General features: G+C 41.5%; 1 protein-coding gene across 5 annotated transcripts in view; it reads right to left on the bottom strand.

Moving 5' to 3' along the window:
• LOC141803859 (uncharacterized) overlaps positions 1–20,817 on the bottom strand; it is a 149,025-nt gene that overhangs the window by 38,343 nt on the left and 89,865 nt on the right. For 4 of the 5 annotated variants that reach the window (XM_074687891.1, XM_074687890.1, XM_074687892.1 and 1 more), the window contains exon 7: positions 1,000–1,364. In XM_074687891.1, the coding sequence (XP_074543992.1) occupies positions 1,000–1,364 (365 nt within the window). Of the gene's footprint in view, positions 1–999; positions 1,365–18,102; positions 20,010–20,817 lie in introns of those variants that run through there. The other variant, XM_074687894.1, reaches the window with a different exon arrangement.

Genomic DNA, 20,817 nt, shown 5'->3' with positions numbered 1-20,817 from the left:
CAAAAATCCTCTGTCAGCATGATGTGTTTCACAAAGATATGTATGCTAATTTTAGCTTTCTGCATTGCTGTCAATACAAAGAGTTTGTTAGCCAGGACTTTCGGACAGATAACGGTACTTACTCACACCTGGAGTGAAAGATGACTTACAGTGCATGAAACGAACACATAGCTAGGAAGAATAGATGACATTTAAGTTGCCTTTCAGTTGTGATGACCCCACACAGCTAACGAAGAAGGAGACAGTGAGCTGGTGAACATGTGATTTTTCAACCTTGTGTCCTGTTCACAGCCATGCAAACGTTAAGTATGTGACACATGGAGCCAGTGTGAACATTAAAGTGACTGTGAGGGATTTCACTGTTTCAACACTGACACTCTGCAAAGACAACATACGAACACATCCACAGAGACGTCTGAGTTCCTGTAAGGTGCAGCCATACATCCTGCACGAGTGTCTTTTCAAATACACAAAAGCTGTTTTTTAATAAAGAACTAAAATCCTTTGTTACAGGCCTGGGGATAAAACTTCCAAAGAATTAATCCACTCATAGCACACAAAACTGTTTTATGTCTCAGCTTTGAAAAGGATGTAGACCAGACACATGTAGACACACACAGACACACACACAGACACAGAAACACACCCACACTTAAGACCAGAACAATCAGCAGAAGCACAACAATGACTCAGGCTGTTGATGTCTGTGCCTCTATTGCACCAGCCTGAGCACCTGTGAGTGTGTGTGCAGCGTGTATGTGTGTGTGAGCAGACAGGCAGGGTTTGCGTGTCGAGCTCAAGGACACTCCAGCAGCAAGCTGTTGTTGGACACAGGAGCTGTGGCTGAGTTCAGCGCTGTGACCTTTGGGTGACTGGGCTGTTTCTGAAGCTGGACACTCATGAGGTGTGTGTGTGTGTGTGTGTGTGTGTGTGTGTGTGTGTGTGTGTTTGTGTGTGTGTGTGTGTGTGTGTGTGTGTGTGTGTGTGTATGTGACCCACCTTGCCCTTGCCATCAGGACTTGGCAGGGTCTTGTTTCCTGTCGGGGACTTGGCGGTCCCCTTGCCTCCCTTCTCCTCCTTCTTCTCAGCAGGTTTCTTCTCCTCCTCCTTTTTCTCGTCTTTGTTGGTCTTCTCAGGTTTGTCCACCTTCTCCTTCTCCGCCTTCTCGTTAGCTTTGTTGTTCTTCTCTGCATTCATCTTCTCCATTTTGTCGTCATCTTTGACGATCTTGTCGGATTTCTGGTTTTTATCGGGGCCGTTGTCCTTCTTCTGCTGATCTTCTTTCTCCTTCTTATCGAGCGTATCGATCTTGTCCGTCTTGCTGGACATGAGGTCTGTTTTCTCCTGTTTGTTGTCAGATTTCACTGTGGGAGAAACAAAATTAGAGAAATTGTAAGCCAAAACAAATGAAAGATTAACTGTATATACACTGTACCTATTCAGATTTTTAAGCTAACAAATATCAAATGAACATAATTTACAACATGCACAAAAAAATCCCAGCCCTTGTAAAAGTTTAGGGCTTTTGGCTCCTGAGCAAAACTTTTAAGAGACTATTTTTTAAACCTGATGAGTGATAAAGCCTGTTATACTGACCCACAAATCAACGGGTTAGTTGATGTTTGTTCAAAATCCTCAGCTATGTTTGGTGGTCATCATCTCAAGTTTTTGAGTCCCACAGGAACCTTCCCCAGGAAATAGGGACTTCTTGAAGAACTCTACTTTTTTTATTATAAATGTACAAAACAAACTACAGGTACATCCTGAGTGCTACCCACCATACACAGAAAAAGAAGCGAGCAGCATTAGCGCTGGGCATTGTGGGGAATAGTATGGGACATAGACTGGTCCTCTGCAAACTGAGAATTTTTTCCAGATCAGTAGGACATCTGGGCATGCTGCAGACTTTGCTCTTTTTTACAGACTACTTACAAAATTTCAAACAAATCACTAGGCAGGCAGTGATAAATAAAGGCTGGTATCAAAAATATGCTTTAAACTTGTTAAAACAACATGTTCTATTTTTTTAATGTTTAGTTTGCATTTTTGTAGCTGTAGCTTTATATTAAGGTCCTGTAATAAGCATTAATAAGACCTGTGTAAGTACTTATAAGATGGTTATTAACATTATAATTTGTTTATAAGACTATGTAACTGCTTAAAAAGTGTTTAATAAGGTCATTGTAATAGTTACTACAAGACAACTTAATCTATAAGGTATATGGAACCTAACCCTAACCCTCTTTGTTTTTTGTCTTCTGCTCTTGTCTTTCATGAGCCCTACCACAGCCCTTCCCCTAAACCTAACCATTCAGGGCCCCATGCCTAAACCTAACCTGTGGGGCCTAACCCTTACAATGACTTTATTGCGATACCTGTATATTTGACACTTCTGCTGTTTTTAGCCGGTTATAAAATCAGTCCCATTAAAGTATAAAATGGTGCAACCACAAAAACACATCTTCAAACTCATCTTCTGAGAAGTTCTACAAATGTACTGATAAAATGAGTTATTTGTTATGAAATATCATCTTTAAGTGTGTGTTGGGTTATATTCTCTTTCTTTTTTGGGTCAGTTGGCTTAAGTTTTGTTGAATTTCATTTTTCATAGGGTAGTAGACTGACAAAATCAGATCAATATGAACTTTTTTGTGCAAGTATCAGATTTTTAGGACAAACATTGGTCACACCAACGGATATTTACTGGTTTCACCAACTGACCACCTCTTTCACCCGCATCTTCTGGTACAGTAGTCATATAGGGAAACAGCCTATGTGCTTTTTGACCATAAGAACTGGGATCTACAATTAGCTCTGGGTAAAAAAGAACAAATACAGATCCTGGAACCAGCCCGGCCTGGGAGCAGTACTTTCCAGAAATTGTTGGATGTTTCTAATTGGTGGAACTGAAAGTTCCTAAAACTTCTTGTCGAAGCCTCTTCATACATCCAGTTTGGACCTCCTTGGAGAACCCACTCTGCTGAAGTTGTGTCCTGATTGACACTAACAGCCTTTTCCAACGATGTATCCCTCATTTGAATTTAGTGGAAACAACATTTTTGTTGTAGACTCATCAATGGTGATTGATTAAGAATCTCTCAGCTGTATGACTCTCTGTTTGAACATTTGGAGCATTAATTTAACTTTTTGTTCCAGTTTGCAGCCATCTTTTTTATTTTACTTCTGTCTTTTAACGAAACGCTTTTTTCACGTATGTGTTAAACAATTAGAGCTTCTTTTCATTTTTACTCAAAAATGGTGATTAATAGCTGAAGGTTTCAGTCCTTATGTGGCCTTAAATTAGCAACTAAGTTATGGTAACTGACAAAAAACAGCTTTTGAATACATTAAAAACACTGAGGAGTATATTTTATTTACACACAAACACCTGACTCATGTAACATTCATATGGAAACCAAAAAGATTATTCCATCAAATAAACTACACATTATTGTTTCTAAACTACATTCATCATCCAATTTTCTGTCTCCTTCATTGTGTCCTTGAGATTTTGAGAAAATGTGCAGTGACTGCGTTAAACAGTGGGTTCCCAACCAAAGTTTCTCCACAACAAAAAGTGAAGAGGAACAACTTTAGGCCAGAGCAATCTTATCACAACAAGTTGTTCAAATTGTTCAAAAACACTGCTTACAGACTGTGAAAGCCAGATGCCAAACAGACATCCTTCATTTTCACACCCTGGAAGGAAGCAGCGAACTCGGTGTGCACACATTCTAGCTCCTGTTATTGTGTTCAAAGTGGAGCCAGATAATCAGACTGAAACAGAGGAAGATCGAACAGTCAGTTGATCGATTGGGCTGAAAAATTACATTTTCAAATCCTCAGCTAATGCCTTTGCTCACCAGGGTGATAGAATAAAAAGAAGTAATCCCTCCAGACCCTGCAGGCAGCATCATCAGTGAGGTTACTGTCTCATCCACATTCTTCTTTTATTTCCCTTAGATGGTGTCATCTTTTCTACATGTACAAAATGTTATGATGTATTGATCAATGTAGTTGGATTTTTATTATGATATAGATATCAATCATTTTTTGGACTTCAGAACGAAAAAATCAGTTTGCTTGTTTTTTTTACTTCATGATTTAGTCATAAATCAATAGAGCCCTGAAGTCTCAAAGTAGAGGTTTTTAAATCGTGAACACTTGTTTTTACAGGATATTATCTCCTGGGCAGAAGATAATTATCCTCCCTCCAGATAACTGCTGGTTTTATAGGCATTCATCCAAGTTATCTTCAGAGCGACGCCATCAACAAATATTCACCAATTGTTTCAGGTTGTTGTGTGAATTTATGTTGGATGTAGGAAGGTCCTTTGCAGAAGGACGCACTACCGTGAAGTCTCCTTGCCTTTGTTATTGTGACCCGAGGATCAGCTCACCTATTCTTCTTCCTCTTTTTTTTTTTTTTTTTGCACTTGTAAAGGGTCCACCAATCGTTCCCAGTGTAGAAGGCCCAGTTAAACCCCACTGCCGAAGAGAGAATACTACAATAGCTTAAGAACTGTTTAAGTCTTAGTTCTTTCATTTAGGCAAAATCAAAGAACAAGTCCAAAGCAATGTGGACTTGCATTTGTAATTTTTGTTTGAAGAACTGAAAACTGCTTCAAATGCAACTGATTTTTATTCCACTACAATTTTTTAAGCCCCAAGTATGGAGTTGACTGGGGTTTTATTTATCTGTTACACCAGATAAAGTCAGTAACATCCTAATAGGGCTGCAATCGCAATCTCAATCGCAATCGCAATTGCAATGTCAGCACATGCAATTCAGATTTTTCTCCATGATAACCAAGCAAGTCTGTAGACTCATCATGACACAACTTTTTTTATTAAATAGCAAGCACAATCACAAACGCAATATTGTCCACCTAATCACAAATCGCACCTTTTCCCCGAATCGTGCAGCACTACATCCTAAATCTGTATAGTTCATCCTTTGACTGAGTCTGTTGTCTGACAGTAAGCTAAGTCAGTCCCATGTCTTCATGCAAGTGTCTCAAAATCTCTCTGTGTGACATTCATAGATGAAAGAAAAACTTGACTGAGTTGCAGTAAGGACTGTTCGTTTAGCTTTGACTGTACTGACACCTTTGGCCAGAATCCAATAAAGACTCAGTTTCCCATGAGCACTATCACCCACTGTCACAAGGACACAACTCTTGCATTAATGTAAAGCAGGTCTTCTTTTGAACACTACTTTTCTTTGTTTAACACAACTTTTCCCAGGATCCAAAGCGAGTTATGCAGAGGTATTGTTTAAAACAAGCAAACTTTTTAAACTCAGTTTGTAGTTTAGTGTCCAGAAGGTGAGCAGACTGTGTGTTTAGTGTTTCTTTCAGCCCGGTGCTCTGAGACATGTCTGTAATGTGTAATGTTAGTGAATCCTGGTTATGTCCTGCCGGTCTCTCCCTTTTTTCTTTGAATTAAATGAAATGAGAGAACCAGATATATACTCAGTATCAGATGTTAAGGCTGTTTATTGTTTAATTGTAAGATGTGCATCAAACTTCCAGCTGCCGTCAGGTTAACTTTCCATTATGACAAACGGCTTTAATCTGACATCAGATGTGACGGGACAGTTAATATAGATATAAATGTATATGCTGGTTCAGACGGTTACATTAAATAGTGATTACTGTGATTGCATTAAAATGTGCCTGACACTCTGGAAACCTGCCTCTGAGGCTTTGTTGACATGTGTGCACATGTGCGCCTGTCACCAAATTACAGCTGTGGAGGGTGCGCTCCGCTTTGCGCAGAGGATAGACCAGGTCGGAGCTGGCGAGCTTTCAGCGCACTTTTTTGGCTCTAAATTGTCACTGCGCCAACATGAATCTGCCGACACCTGGGAGTTGACATCTCAACTCCCCCTGGCACACCGTCACACCCATCTCTGCGCAGACGGTCTAACAAATTGTCAAATTGGCAGTGCACGGCGGTGTGCAGCACGAAATTAACACTGCGCAGCGTGCGCCAGGCTTGTGCCACAAAATTAGAGCCCAGGCTGTTCAACTGTAGCCTGTAACCAATTACTCTCCCGTTTAGCTTTCTTCTGTTTTTCTGTCCTTTTTCTTTTTGATGGTCCAGCTCCAGTGTGTCCACCATTAGGACAAAATAAACCCAAAAAAGTGACTTTTGGTCTTTGTGCTGTCAACAAATTCATGTTCTGTTCTGAGATCATTACAAGTAGCGATGGGCACCTTTAACACTTGAAACAATACGGTACCAATGCCTGGTACCTGGCAATCGGTATCGGTACGCAACGGAACCAACTTTTTGTTTTTTTGTGTGTTTATGTGGTGGCAAGTATTAATTTGTTTAACAATAAAATCTCAAAGTTTTTCAATCTATTTTTCAATGTATAAGCTTGCAATGCTGTGTTCATTTCCAGCATGGAAACTGCCTACTCTTCCACTCCTTCACAGTCACAGTGTTTAGTTTAGGTACCTAAACATGGTACCATTTGATTTTACCAGAACCAGGTGCTTGATGCTACAGGCAGAATAAGGTCGGTACCTATAAAAGTACCCAATTTGGTACCCATTCCTAATTACAAGATCACTCAGACAGTCCTCACATGGCTTTAATGAGTGACTTCTATTGGGCTTTATGCTGGCAGTTAGCATCAGAACTTGTTGTAGAGGTTGAAATGATCTTGTGTGAAGCATATTTTAAAAAAAGCTGTAAACATTAATCTTAAGCATGTTACTGACTAAAATCACCAGACTAAGTGTAAAGTGCTCGAAATAATTCAAAATATAATGATGTAGTTTTTTCATGTTGTTGCAAAAACACAGCCGTCAGCCGACCAAATTTACTTGTTTAGTTGTGATGTTTTATCTGGTCTTTCTGTCTAATTCTGATTGAAAAGTACAGTTGAATTTAAAAACGATGAGTCCTCCTTGTGTTATTCATCTTTGTGCCAAGATGATTTAAAATACTACCCTGGGACTCTCATCCTCCACAGACGAAGCATCAGGTCAAACTGAGCAGCAAGACCAACGCTGCCAACAGCTGATTCACGGGATGAGCAAGAGAAGGAGAGAAGAGGAGCAAGATGAGAGCATGACAGTAAGACTGGGGGTGGGAGTGAGGGAGGCGAGCTGTTAGAGACAGGGGCCCTTTGTTGCCACCAAGACATCCCTTATGTAACAGTGAGAGTGGACAGGCCAGGCTCTGCTGCACCCTCATGTCCCCTCATTTCCCCACTCCTTTGATATGTGCTGTTTGATAACCGCTCTGAATCTGCTAAAACCAAACCAAACGACAACATGAACAAGCTCTTTTTAGAGGTTTAGCTAAACTGTTAGTGCAAACCAGCTCTGCCTGCAGCCAGAATGAGCTACATGCTGAGATAATGAGCGCAGAGACTCCTCACACGTGCAGCTCGTCAGCTGTCGTCGCTCCCTGCTCTGCAGAGTTAAGCTCATGTCCTGCAAACTCCTCGCCTGCTACAACTGCACAGCCTCTCAGTGACACTAACTTGGTTCATGATTTTTAATCTCCTTATTCTTAGAGTCCGAGCAGTGTTTACTTCCTGTCTGATTTCAGAGTCTGTCATTGAAAGGATGCATTAATGTTATCAGATCAAATCCTCTATGAGGGTTGATCTAAAAGCATGACATGGTCTTTAATGCAGCATTTCTCAGAAACGCAGTCCTCTATGTGACTTTTATTGTGAAAACCTGATGGTCACTGCTGTTTCTGTTGATGCTGGTGCCTGTGCAGCTCTAACATGTAATCCCTGACTGCAGATATAATGAAGAGGAGACAGTGAGGAGAGAGAAAAGTTTAACATCATTACAACAGATTAAGAGGTGGTAACATCAAACTCTAGGGAAGCTCCAAACATGAGACAGCATTCTTCTCACTAATGAATCTGTTTATAAAATGATTTATAAGCTGACTGCTGCCCGGGGATTAAATTACATCTCTAATATTCTGAGATGCAGTCAAACCCTCCGGTGTGTGAAACTAACTGAGACTGATTATAAAACACTTTAAAAATAGAAGCTCCATGGTTCATAAGAAGGCCTCAGAGAAACATTTTGTCACTGTCCAATAAGAAAACACATAACTCTACTCTTGACAAATTTGACTTGCTTCAGTATATAAAGTCTGCACAGTCTCCTTAGGCCAGTGTCAGCTATTTGGACCTAACTGACCAATGGAAAGACATTTTATTATGTTATCTAAATATAACAGTTACCACGCCCATCATCTATGTCAGTATCAGACTACTGGTCTTTAGATTATCATGATTTCAGGGTGAAATCCCAAGACAAAGCTCTGATCAGGGTAATGTGTTGTATGAAATTGTAGAACGGTCTGCTATCAATTGTTTACTGATGTAACTGTCATGGTTTGAGTTTTTAGTTTGGGTTTTTCTGGGTTTTCTTGTGTTTCAGTGTGGTTCTGTGTTCCTTGGTTTGTCTCCTTGTGGTTTTGATTTGGTTCTTGTCCCGTGTCTCTGTGTTAATCTCAGTTATTCTTGTGGATTGTTCTGTGTCTCTTGTTTTTGTCTTTAGTTCGTGCTTCTTGTGGTTTTGATTTTGTTCTGGTCAGGTGCATGTCTTTTTGTGGTTGTCTTTAGTGTTTCAGTGTCTTTTATGTATTTGGTATCCGTCTTGAGTTTCCCTGTGTTTGGTTTGGTTCTCTTTGGCTGTGTCTGAAATCACTCCCTATTCACTATATAGTGCACAATATAGTGAATACTCCATTTTGTAGTGCTGTCTGAAATCTGAGTGAGCGTGGTCATTCACTATATAGTCCACTCAATATATCCCACAATGCATTTTGAAAAGTAGTGCATTAGCGATGCTTACTGTATGAGCAATATATACCATCATGCATTTCGGTTCAAACAGAAGAAATGGCTTATTACATGATTAATGATTACTAGTAGCATGAAAAAACATTAAAAACTGTCAGAGAATAACACTGAGCTCCCTGTTTAACTTTCGGACGAGCCCCTCTCACAACTTTGTGCTGAGAAACAAACAACAGGGACATTAGCCGCTAAACCGTTCATCATGGGTGATGCATTCACTGGACCTTGTAATTCTCAATCACAGCATAAGTTCCGCACAAATATATGGTTTATTTATTTAAAAAATAATATGTAATAAATGTTTCTATTATATTTGGCTGTTGCAGAAAATAACCTACATATAATATTAGGTATCACTAAAATAATACTGTTTTGCAGTTTTTGTGAAAAGATATAACTGTAAATCCCCAGCCGTCCGTGAGCGACGCGAGAGTAATTATGTCACTGTCAGTGGCTTGCGAATGAGTGAGTAGATTCCCAAATGTTGGTTTAATTTAGCTGATTGAGTGGAATATAAAGTCTACTACATCTAATACACTGTATAGTGAGTAGTGAGTAGGGAATGAGTGAGTGATTTTGGACACAACCCTTGTGTTTCTCTTGTGGCTGATTGCCCCTCATGTGTTTCACCTGTGTCTTTTTCTGCACCTGTGGTTGATTACCCAGTCTGTATAGTCTCTGTGTTCCATGTGCTTTTTGTTGGTTCGTTGTATGCTGTCGCTGTCTGCTGTCGCCTGTGTCTCATGTGTTCCCCGTGCCAGCTTGGATTGTCCTCTAGTGGGTTTTCTAGTGTTTTTGGTTTTGTTTCTTTTATTTAAGTTTTTGGATTTTAAGTTTGATTTTTGGACTGAGTTAAAAATAAAGTTTTTTGTTCATTTGCATTTGGGTCCTCCACCGCTTTTGTTTTTTTTCCCCCTCCGGTCTCATGACAGTAACTGGATTTAAACCAGGAGACAGAGTTTGGGCAATGCAGCATGGTGTGCTTACGGAAAATGTATAACTGACCAAACCATCACCATCAACAGCTTCCAGACTGTCCAGGGTGACTGAAGAACAGATCTGCTTCCTGTACATTAGATTGTTCGCTTTGTGCCTCTGATCATATCACCTGGTAAAGGAAATCTTATATGAAATTCTGGTGGCTGTTCACATCCGTCCTCCGGCTGGAACTCATTTTTGATGTTAACTAAACCACATTTTTTTTAATTGATTAAAATCATGTTTGTTTTGTGTATATACCTGGTTTGGACTCAGTTTTATCTCAGTGGATAAAGAGTGCATACCTTTAAAAAAAAGCGCCATAAAGTTATTTGCTAACACAATAAACTTTTGCATGGGCAAGAGCTGCAAATAAATTTTGAGAGATGATGCTCATGGGAAATACAGTCCTCATCTTGAATTTTTTTTTTTAGTTTTGTCCAATGTGTAGTTTTCTCCAGAAACATGACAACATGAAACTTCACAAAGTGCTTTAATTTATCAACATATTATTCATTCTTACGTCTTGAGAACCATGTTTAACAAAACACAACCTTCAAACCAAGGCCAAAGGGGGCGCCAAAGCGATGGAGGAGAAATTATTTTGAGTGCATCTTCTGTATTTGACGGCTGTTTGTGTAAACGATACGACCACATCCACGTCCGTCTACACCTAGGTGACCACAACATATACTTTTTAGATATTTCAGCACTAGTTCAGCCTGTCAAATCATCTGAAAACAGCCAGTTCATTTACTTTTATCCACATCGGAGAGCGCGCCCAGCACTTTTTTTTTTTGATGAGTGCTTGGCTCATCAGCTGGCCAGGCACGGGTCACGATGATGCGACTACTCGAGGACCTCGAGTCACGTGACGCGTGCTTTTTTTTCAGCTCATAATAATTCTAATATACCCATTCCACAGAAAACAAGTTACAGAGAGCAGGGCAAACATGTCCAAGAGATTTAAACAGAGTACACTGGAATCCAGCTAGCCTTTGGTGTAAACAGTTGATCTGTTTTTTTGAAAAAAATGTACTTTTTTTTTTGAAAAATGCTGATTTCACATCATTAAAATATACTAAAAAATAAACATCTTGTGTGACTTGTAGCCTTAGAAAAAAAGACAATAAAAATGTAAAAAAAACATCAACATTTTTTTTGGACCGCACATATTCCAAAATCCATACACACACGTATATATATATTTATTTATTTATGTTATATGTATATTTATATACATCCTTTTTTTTTTTTTGTGTGTGTGTGTGTGTGTGTGTGTGTGTGTGTGGGGGGGGGGGGCTGTCATGTGTCTGCACCCCCCCAGAAAGTAGGTAACTGCGCCCCTGCATCAGACATTAAAAGCCAGCAGCTGTAGCATGACAACTCTATTTTTGTTTTTTTGTCAAATGTTTTCTACAAAATATTAGATGTACTTAGTTTTTAAAAGAGGCTAGTCTGTCAAAAAAACTGAATTTATTTGGTTAAATGTTCTTAAAGCCTTATCACAAAATGCAGTTGTTATTTCTCATGCTACAGTAGTTCTCATCGCTGCACCACCACCCTGAAACACCAGCAATGTGACTCATCGAACATGAAACCGCTGGCCGAGAACACACTGGATCCATCTAATACCACGCTACAATACACAGCCTCTGGCCACCAGCTGTGTGTGTGCGTGTGCGTGTGCGTGTGCGTGTGCGTGTGCGTGTGCGTGTGCGTGTGTGTGTGTTCGTGTGCTTGTGTGTGTGTGTGTGTGTGTGTGTGTGTGTGTGTGTGTGTGTGTGTGTGTGTGTGTGTGTGTGTGTGTGTGTGCGTGTGTGTGTGTGTTTGTGTGCGTGTGTGTGTGTGTGTGTGTGTGTGTGTGTGTGTGTGTGTGTGTGTAAGGGCGCTTCAGAAAAGAGGCAGAGAGCATGTTGACGGCCACGTAAATCAGAGCATTTCTAACAAACAGGGATGGGAAATACATGCATGGATATTCTGCTGCAGGGACCGTCTTGCTGTGCACACACACTCACACACACACTCACACACAATGCCAACATAAGCCGAGATAGATTATTGACCGCTATAGCTCTTACTTCCTAGCATGATAGCTATCAAAACACCACTCGGGGAGACAGGCTGATCAATAGGCAGACTGATAAAACAGAAATAATCCACGTGACTTCACATTTACACACTGATTTTGTGCTCAGTGACACACGGCAGCATCAGATACGAGCTGGGTCTGACTCCTGTTAGCTGTTACTCAAACATCCTCAGCATTAAAATTCTCTTTAAGTTTAAATCCTTCAATTAAATCCGATTATTGGTTTGAAATCTTACATAATCAAAGTAATAATCCGATGGGATTATGCAACAAACTCACTCTTCTACATTTCAAATGAAGTTAAACAGTAAAGCCGTCCATGGAGGCTGCTCTTATGATGCTTTGCTCCTCAGGCCTCCATCCTTCTACAGCAGGAAGCAGAGTTTTGGGACTTCCTGCGATAACCAGCAACCACACACTCAGAAGCTGCACAGCTCAATAAAAAGCTTCTGTTGTCAGGTTTTTGCGCTGATTCATTCCTCTGGATTTGCTGTATCACACCTCTGCTCAGACCCCACACAGACACAGTTTTTCAGAATAAGAGGCCGGGCTTTGTGGAGTGAGATCTGCCTGCTGCTGCGGCTCTCTGTCAACAGGACGTGTTGTGTTTTGTTACAGTCTGATTTGTTTCCTGCTTCCAGCGTTGAGACTCACACCTGCTTCTCCCTCCCCTCTCTTACAGCTGTGTGTGAATGTTTCTGTGCTGCAGAGGATCTATTTCTGTGCATGATGAGAAAAAACAACAACACCTGAAGTCACAGACTCCCCGTCTACTGTCAGAGAGAGTGTGTGTGGGCGTGTGCCGATAAAATCTGAAGAATTCACGTCAGTGGAAGCGCTTCACCTACACAAACACACACACACACTGAGACACACTGGCATGCACACATTATGCCAGAAATAGCTGCTCTATATTTGAATGAGTACAGTCAATGTCTAATCAATGCCCTAGCTTTTTTCTGTGAGTGCTGCAGTCTAAAAAGCAGAACACCCAGCTGAACAGACTGATAACTCACTTCAGAGGCTGAAAATAGTACGTCATAAAACTAAAACACATCATGGATGCTCTCTATTCAATCAACTTTTTACTCCAAATCATGCTTTATTTTAAATGTTAATCTTATTGCACTACAGTCCCTTTTCAGTCCTTACATGTATCACTGGTAAATCAACATCAACCTCATCTCAGCAGAATTATCCCAGAACTCATCAAATGATCATTTCAAAGAATGCAATAAAAACCAGGCTGGGATTATTCCCATGTGATCCTCTGAATAAGAAATACAACCCTGATGATCCTAAACCAGAAGAAAAACCCATTTTACCAACTCATGTTGATACATCTCATTAACCCCCCCTCCTCCGAGGAGAGGACGTTTCAAAGCATTAACCTTTCAGATCCTGAAAATTAAGACCAGCCTCTTTCTGTGCACCCATCATCCCCCAACAGAGGATGTGTGATATTCTCATCTGATTCATCTGACACATCTCTCAAACTGCAAAGTTCACAAAAAGCAGCTCTGAGTGTTCATTTCTACAGCTGCAGCTGCTCCTGAAGAAACGTCTGCTTTCACTCAGAGGGAGAGAATCTAATATGAAAAATAAAACAGATTTTTTTAACCTTACAGGAACATTTCTCTGAACTCAGGGAATCATCTGTTACATAAATGCTCTGAATCATCTCAGAGCTCAGTGTGAGTGTTACGACCTCTCAGATATGTGGTTTAATCTGCTCCTGTTTCATGAGCCAGGATGCTGTACGTTTCTCTTCAAAGGGAAAACTTTTTCTGTAAAAGGTTTCATTGGACCAAAAAGTCATATTGAAAATAAAATTTGGTAAAGAAATATATGTATTATAAATTTTTGCATTCTATCTTTTTTTATTAAATTCAAATCATATTTCATTTATTTGACAATACAGTTTTATCAATGATAGTTTAAAGGTTCAATTATGTTTTTTTTATTTTTTTTTTTACTTTTTTTTGGCTCACTGCCTTTTTGTCAGTTTCAATTTTCATTCTCACTTTTGGCGTGGAGTGGAGGGTTTGTAGAGGGGCCAAGTGGCTATGATTTCAGTGTTATTTGCATATTGGCAACGAATAACAAATGCCAATATAACTCTTTTCTGTTTTCAGGATATGTTTTAAATGGCATTTTTTTTTTTTTATAATACCAAGCATTAAAGTCACTGTTTTGGCTCCATATTTATTGAAACTTTATAAACTAAAGAAAAATCTATTTTAATCAAGCCTTTATTACAGAATCATTTCTTTTACACCATGGGCCTCATTATCCCCACTACTACTATTGTTTTTTTAATATATCTTTATTCTGAATCATTCATTTACTTCAGTGCTTTCTTAATAAATTCTATAATATCCAACTTTATTATTACTTGCTTTATTTTATTTCAACTAATTTTGTATTATTATTTTGATTTAATGATTTAGGGCGCTAATTTCGTGGTGCAGCGCAGGGGGCGCAAGCCTGGCGCACCCTGCGCAGTGTTAATTTCGTGTGGCCCACTGCTGTGCGCTGCCAATTTGACAATTTGGTAGACCGTCTGCGCAGAGATGGGTGTGACGGCGCGCCAGGGGGAGTTGACGGCGCACCAGGGGGAGGTGTCAGCAGATTCATGTTGGCGCAGTGACAATTTCGTGCCAAAAACAGTGCAGAAAGTGCGCTGAAAGCTCGCCAGCTCCAACCTGGTCTATTCTCGGCGCAAAGCGGAGCACACCCTCTGCAGCTGTAATTCTGAACCAGCATATACATTTGTATCTATATTAACTGTCCCCTAGCCGTTTGTCACAATCATCAGCACACTTTCCGCGGTGCTGGGGATCACTCAGACCAATCAGACGCTGTGCCTCGGCCGCAGGGCATTTAAAGGCGAGGAGAGGCGCTCATTTGATTGGTGGAAACAGCGCTTGGCTGTGTTAAACCCACTCACGGCTTTTCTCCTCCCTCTCTGCCATTTGCGCAGAGGGAGGCGTGGAAGCGCTCCCCTGCGCCTCTCTTGGCACTGCAGGAAACTTGCAAAGTGCGCCGGTCACACCCTGTCCACGCAGCGTAGGCCGGTGCAGGGCAGGTGCACCTGCGCTTGAGCCTGGTCTATGAAATTACAGCCCTTAATGGTAGTTAGATCTAGATAGATTAGATCTATTGTAGTTTTTTTGTCACTGATTTCAGTATTTTACACACCTCTTTCCACATATTTCTGTTTTTATTGTTTCTGTTTCTCATAGAGTACTTTGGGCTGCATGTTTGAATAAATAAAATGTACTTTATAAAGAAAGAGTTTATGTTTAACTCATGACAGTATATTAACCTGTTAATATGCACATTAACCAGGCCATCAGTTGTGAAAATGGACCATTTGTACAAATTGAGAAAAAAAAAATTTAAAAAAAAAATTGATAAGCAGTTTACCTGAGCCGGGTTAATGTCCCAACAGAAACCTTGTTTTTAATCTTTGATCAGCTGATAATAGCTGTTCGTTCAGTCTCTATTCTTCTAATATTATGTCCATTTCTTCCACAGAAAAAAAGAAAAGTTTTTCTTGTTTTTCTTTTTTTCACAGTGACACCGTTTACCGCAATATTTCACCATCCATTGTGTATCCAATGTATTTCTGTTGTGCAGTGTTCTTCTCTGATGCTATGTTGAACTGTGAGTATGTATGTTTCTACAGTGATGTATCTGGTTGTGTGACTGTCAGGTGTCTTTGAGGTGGCGCTGTGCTAGCAGGTGTGCCCAAAACATCAGTAATCTGGGGGGGGGAGGGCTCTGACTCTTCCTCAGTGTTTGACTCAGAGACTCAATTATTTAACTCAGGACCTGCCCTCTGAGGTTGGATGCTTGATTTCATGACTTTTGCATAATGACAATAAATAACTGTTGGGTAACTAATGACTGAGTATAAGCTCCATCCATGTAAGCTGCTGTATCCTGATTTGTACTGAACTAATAATAATAAAAAAAACTGTTATCTAATATAAAAAGCTTCTGACTGAAGCCTGTGACCTAAAGGTTCAGTTAAGATCCATCTGTAATCCTTAAACCTTTTGTATCTAACCTATCCAGCACACACTGTTCCCTCTCCCTCTTTAAGTTAGACACAACATTTAACTGATTAGATAGTTTACTGAACTCTGAACTGTTTCTTCATCTTTGATGGTGGAGAGTTGATCCAAACTTTCACACTTCTTATTGAATGTGTCTAACTGGTCACCAAACAATGGCTAAAAAAAAGCTAAGACACCAAAGCTATAAACAGTGAAAGCAGCAAAAAATGACAAACATTAAATACGTACTCTTCAAAACCATCAGACTGCTGGCGCTCCCATTTTACGAGTACTCTTGAAATTACCGTAACTCCTCAACCATTTGGGGTAGAGAGAAAGTTTAAACAGCTCTTTGAGGAGGAAAAGAAATGCTTTACAACAATATATATTGCATTATAGTACTGCATAGGGAATTCTGTGCAACAACGTTGGAATCCCAGGCAATACTTGATGTAAACTGTTCTCGTTATCGTAACTCTTCTACACTCAAGCAAGAGAAAATAGTCAAATGGATTTCGTAAGACAAAAAGATAAGCTTTCTAGATGACCTCACTAAAGTCAAAATAACAAAAAAAGCTCCAGATACTTGGATGATAAAGGTGTTTAAACTCTCACAGATGCCTCAGGTAAAAATCATCAATGAACATGAGGAAGACACATGGATGAGGTGAGAACTTGTACCCTCAGCCTGCTGCAGGTGAGAGACTAAGCTAACACTAAGCCTGTTAAAGGAATGTGTTGAATCCTGACAGATTCAGAAATATCATAGATTTTTAATGTGCATTAGCTCCCCTCAAATATTTTCGTCTTTGCGTTGTTTCATCAACAAACACAGAACCCACGTTCATCACATTCTTTATTTCTAGTGAATTATTTTTGCTCGTCATTGTCCCGTCCCATTTCTTGACTGAATAAACACAAGTTTGTCTAACAGTTACATTCACCCTTCCACACACTGATGTCAGAGGCTGCTATGTAAAGAGCCAATCATCACTAATCTCATTAATACACCAATCCCTCATCACTGGGGTCAGTTCAGCACTGAGAGTCCTGACCAAGGACACCTTCTCAAACTCCCTGACCTTCTGATTGAGAGACGATGACCACTGCTTAACAGCCGCTCCACGTGGTTATTTTTATGTCCAAAAAACTACAGCTACTGACAGATAGACACTATAAAAGTTTTTTTTTCTTATTTCCATGACTAAATTATTAAGGCTGTTTTTGCTCTGAATTCCATTAGATCACACAAAAGTGGTTAAAACTGAGAGCAGGAGGATAGATACAACTTAAGTTTAGTGAAATACAAAGAGACAAAATGGACTTCCACAGCTGGATAAACTGTGTTTTCCATCACCACCACAGAAAGGACTTTTCAGTCCCTCCCCTCTGAACAATATAAGCTCCTCAATTAAGTGACGACCAGCGGTGTGGCAGCCTCCAACTGAAAAACAACAACAACAAATCAAAAACCTTTCAGCCAAATGTGTGTGAATGATGTAAAGACCTGAGTAACAGCTAACAACCTTAACTTAGCCGTAACTGAGCTTTGACTCTGTGGATTGTGATGTGTGCTCGAATGAAGTGAAGCGACATAAAAAGCAAAGAAAGAAATGCAGCCACCAACAACCGCCACCACTATAATCATGATATTTATATCTGACAGCCTCTCAGGAACACAAAGGAGGGCATGAATAAAAGCTGGGGCAGAATAAACAGTTCTATACAAATCTCTGGTAATTCCCTGATAAAGATGCAAATGTTTTTTATTGAAGTGAAACAACCAAGATAAGTGATTATCTTGCATCAATAGACCTTAGTTGAGCCTATTTTGGATCATGATTGACCTCTTAGTGCAAAGAAAACCACAGGAAAACTAGATCCATACTCTCTTCAGAGCACATTAACCAAAGATGCTTCTTCAAACAATCTCCTAAGCCTGTACTATGGCCATGAACATCTGGTAGACTCCTACTCATCAGCATTTCAACAAGGAAAAGCCTGATTTGTGTGTTTAATTATATCAGTAATGAGAGGCACATCCATCTGGAGGCTATGGTAGGGGTTGCTTCAAGAGTTAAGTACTATTTTCCTTTAAATTGCTGAGGAACTCTTACCCGTTGTGGCCAGCTTACAATCCAAGCTCATGTTCCCTGATGCTCCAGCAGGAGGAGGAACAGGAAGTAAGAAACTGGTCTCACAGCTTCCCTGGTGCCTCTTCGGAGGAGGGGATGAGGGCACTACAGGTGTTGTCATTAGTGGGGACGACATCATGGTTGCCATTGCAACAGCGGCTTCTGTGCCATCTGTGACTGTGAGAGAGCGCCGCACTGCCACATGTGGGTACGGTGCCCTGGGTGGGCAGGTTGTTCCGATGAGGGCAAAATTCGGTGAACTGGGCATCATCCCGGACTGAACCCCCAAACCTGTGGGGTACGCTCCAGCCATGACCATGGGAACGGACAAGTGTGAACAGTCAGACATTGCTCGTCTGACCGCAGTCCTCTGTGGCAGTTCAATGTTTGGACTTGTTTTGGTCTCTTGGTTCAAGCTGTTGCATGATCCTACTCTCCCGTCCTCAGCACAGTTTAGATCCTGTGACAGGCCGTGGACTGCCTCCCCTGTTCTCCCCTTATCTGGGGTTTTTCTCTCCCCTCCACCTTCCCTAACTCTACTCATTTCGACAGCGACGTTGGCTCTGTTAGCTATGGCTGAAGGCTGGCCTGCAGTGGTCCCTGGAGTCACACCACTTCCAGGCTGGGTATCAACAATTTGCTTTCCTGGAGATGTTTTCAGAGTTTGATTTCCAGGCAAAAATGAAATTGAATCATCCCTCACATTTCCAAGAAGACCTCCAAAAGCAGAGGACGCAGTCAGTTTCTTCTCTTCCTCCCTATTGCCCAGGTTTGGTTTGATACCCCCGGTGGAGCAGGGGCTCAGTGTGTTTCTCTCCTCAAGCCTCTGGACCTGTTTTGAAGGAGAAAGTGAGGTCAGGCCTTGAACAGACATCTGGGATCCCTGTATGCAGAGTCCGTCTTTCAGGTTTGGTTTGGGCAGACGGTTCAGCTCCGAGCTCTGAACAGATCTTCCAGGCAAGATGGACGGGGAAGGTAGTGAAGAGCAAGGGGAGGAGTGGGAAGACAAGGGGCTGCTGGGACTTTGTCCTGCACTCCCAAGTGCCCCCCCTGACCCTCCCATCCTGTGTGCATCCTCCCATGGCCTCCCCCCTGCAGACTCCTCGCCCTCTATCTTCAGCACTGGCATCTTTAGGTCAGGCGTTCCAGGCACCTCTGGCCCAGGCAAGGTGGCACCAGTTCTGGTTTGCCCTAATTTCCCGTCCTCTTCCATCAAAGTTGTTCTGGATCCCCCCTGTGTTGTTGTGGCAGCCTGCCCCCCTGGTGCCATCTGGTCTTGGCAGTGCCAGCCGCCGAGCCGGTCAGAGGCCAGGCCCGGGGATGACAGTGGAGACGAGGCCAGAGCTGCAGGGATGTTGGCACCTGAGGATGTACTGGGAGCTTTGTGCTGCTGCTGCTGCTGTTGATGCCCAGTGGATGGCTGTCCGTACCCGCCGCTGCCACTAATAATACCAGGCTGCTGCCAGGGTGCACCAGACAGGAAGGACATACTCCCTCGCTGTTGACAAGTCCTCCTCGTCTTCTTCTTGTTATGCCAGACCTCCCTTCCTCTGCTCTCTGTTAGTTCCTTTCTTCAGCCTAGTTTGAACTTTTAAGTCTCTATAACTGTCTTCAGTCTTCCTTCCTCTCCGTCTCTGTCAGTCCTTTCCTGAGAGGCAGAGTCGTCCTCAGCATCCAAACTGTTAGGAGCTTGGAAAGTAAAGAAAAACATGCATCCTTTCTCTCAAAGTGATGCCTCTGAGTTGTGTACAAGTAACTACGCTGCTGTGAGTAAAGTGCATGTATGTATGCAAAGTGCATGTGTGCGTATGTGTGTGTTTACAGGCGAAGCAAAAAAAAAGAGTGCAAGTCAGAGTGAATGTGTGTGTGTGTGAGTGTGTGTCTGGTTGTCTCGGCTTCTCACTGAGCACTGCACAGATCAGCTGTGGGGCTAAATTGCACCTTACTCTCTCTCTCCCTCTCTCTCTCTGTCTGTCTCTTGTTGGCTCTCTATTTTCTCTCTCTCTTTATGACATCACACAGTCACATGACAGCCCGGCATATTCCCTCATTCGCTGGGGCCAGATTCAGTATCCATCCCTTAGCGACAAGTGTGCACAGACATACAACACATATAGACATGGCACAATGAATGTAAAGTGCAGGAGAGCACACACACACACACATACACACACACACACACACACACACACATACACACACACACACACACACACACAGAAGAGCAGATCAATGGCTGCCACAGTTACTCAGCCACCGTATGACAGCTGCTGTTCACATGTTGATCCAGAGTGAGACACACAAGACGGGCTTAGTCAGATGTCTCTGAAAGCTGTCACTGTTCTGACTAGACCGATGGTTTTTGTCTCTTTCCAGCACAGGATTAAAAAAACAACAAAACATACATTCAGGGGGATATGTCACCACTTTGACGTCATGAGAAGATACAGTGAGCATGTGAAGAATTTGTCTTTTCTAACCTCACTCGTGTTCACTTTGTCTCTTTGCAGAGCACCAATCAGCTGTATCATTATGAGCACCCGGCAGCTGAAGACATTGGTTATCTCAAACCATGACACCTGTCAGTCTGTGAGGCCTGTCGGACATAAGGTGAACAGCTTTTCCTCAAAGTGGAGTTAGAAGCAGGAAAATGAGCAGGAACTTTGACAAGGACCAAATCGTCCTGGCTAGGTCAGA

Source organism: Halichoeres trimaculatus, unplaced genomic scaffold, assembly GCF_033239565.1.
Source record: "Halichoeres trimaculatus isolate MK-OKI-2021-1 unplaced genomic scaffold, fHalTri1.1 fHalTri1_scaffold_15, whole genome shotgun sequence".
NCBI lineage: Eukaryota > Metazoa > Chordata > Actinopteri > Labriformes > Labridae > Halichoeres > Halichoeres trimaculatus.
Note: the sequence above shows the minus strand (reverse complement) of the source record. Positions and strands in the feature narration are given on the sequence as shown.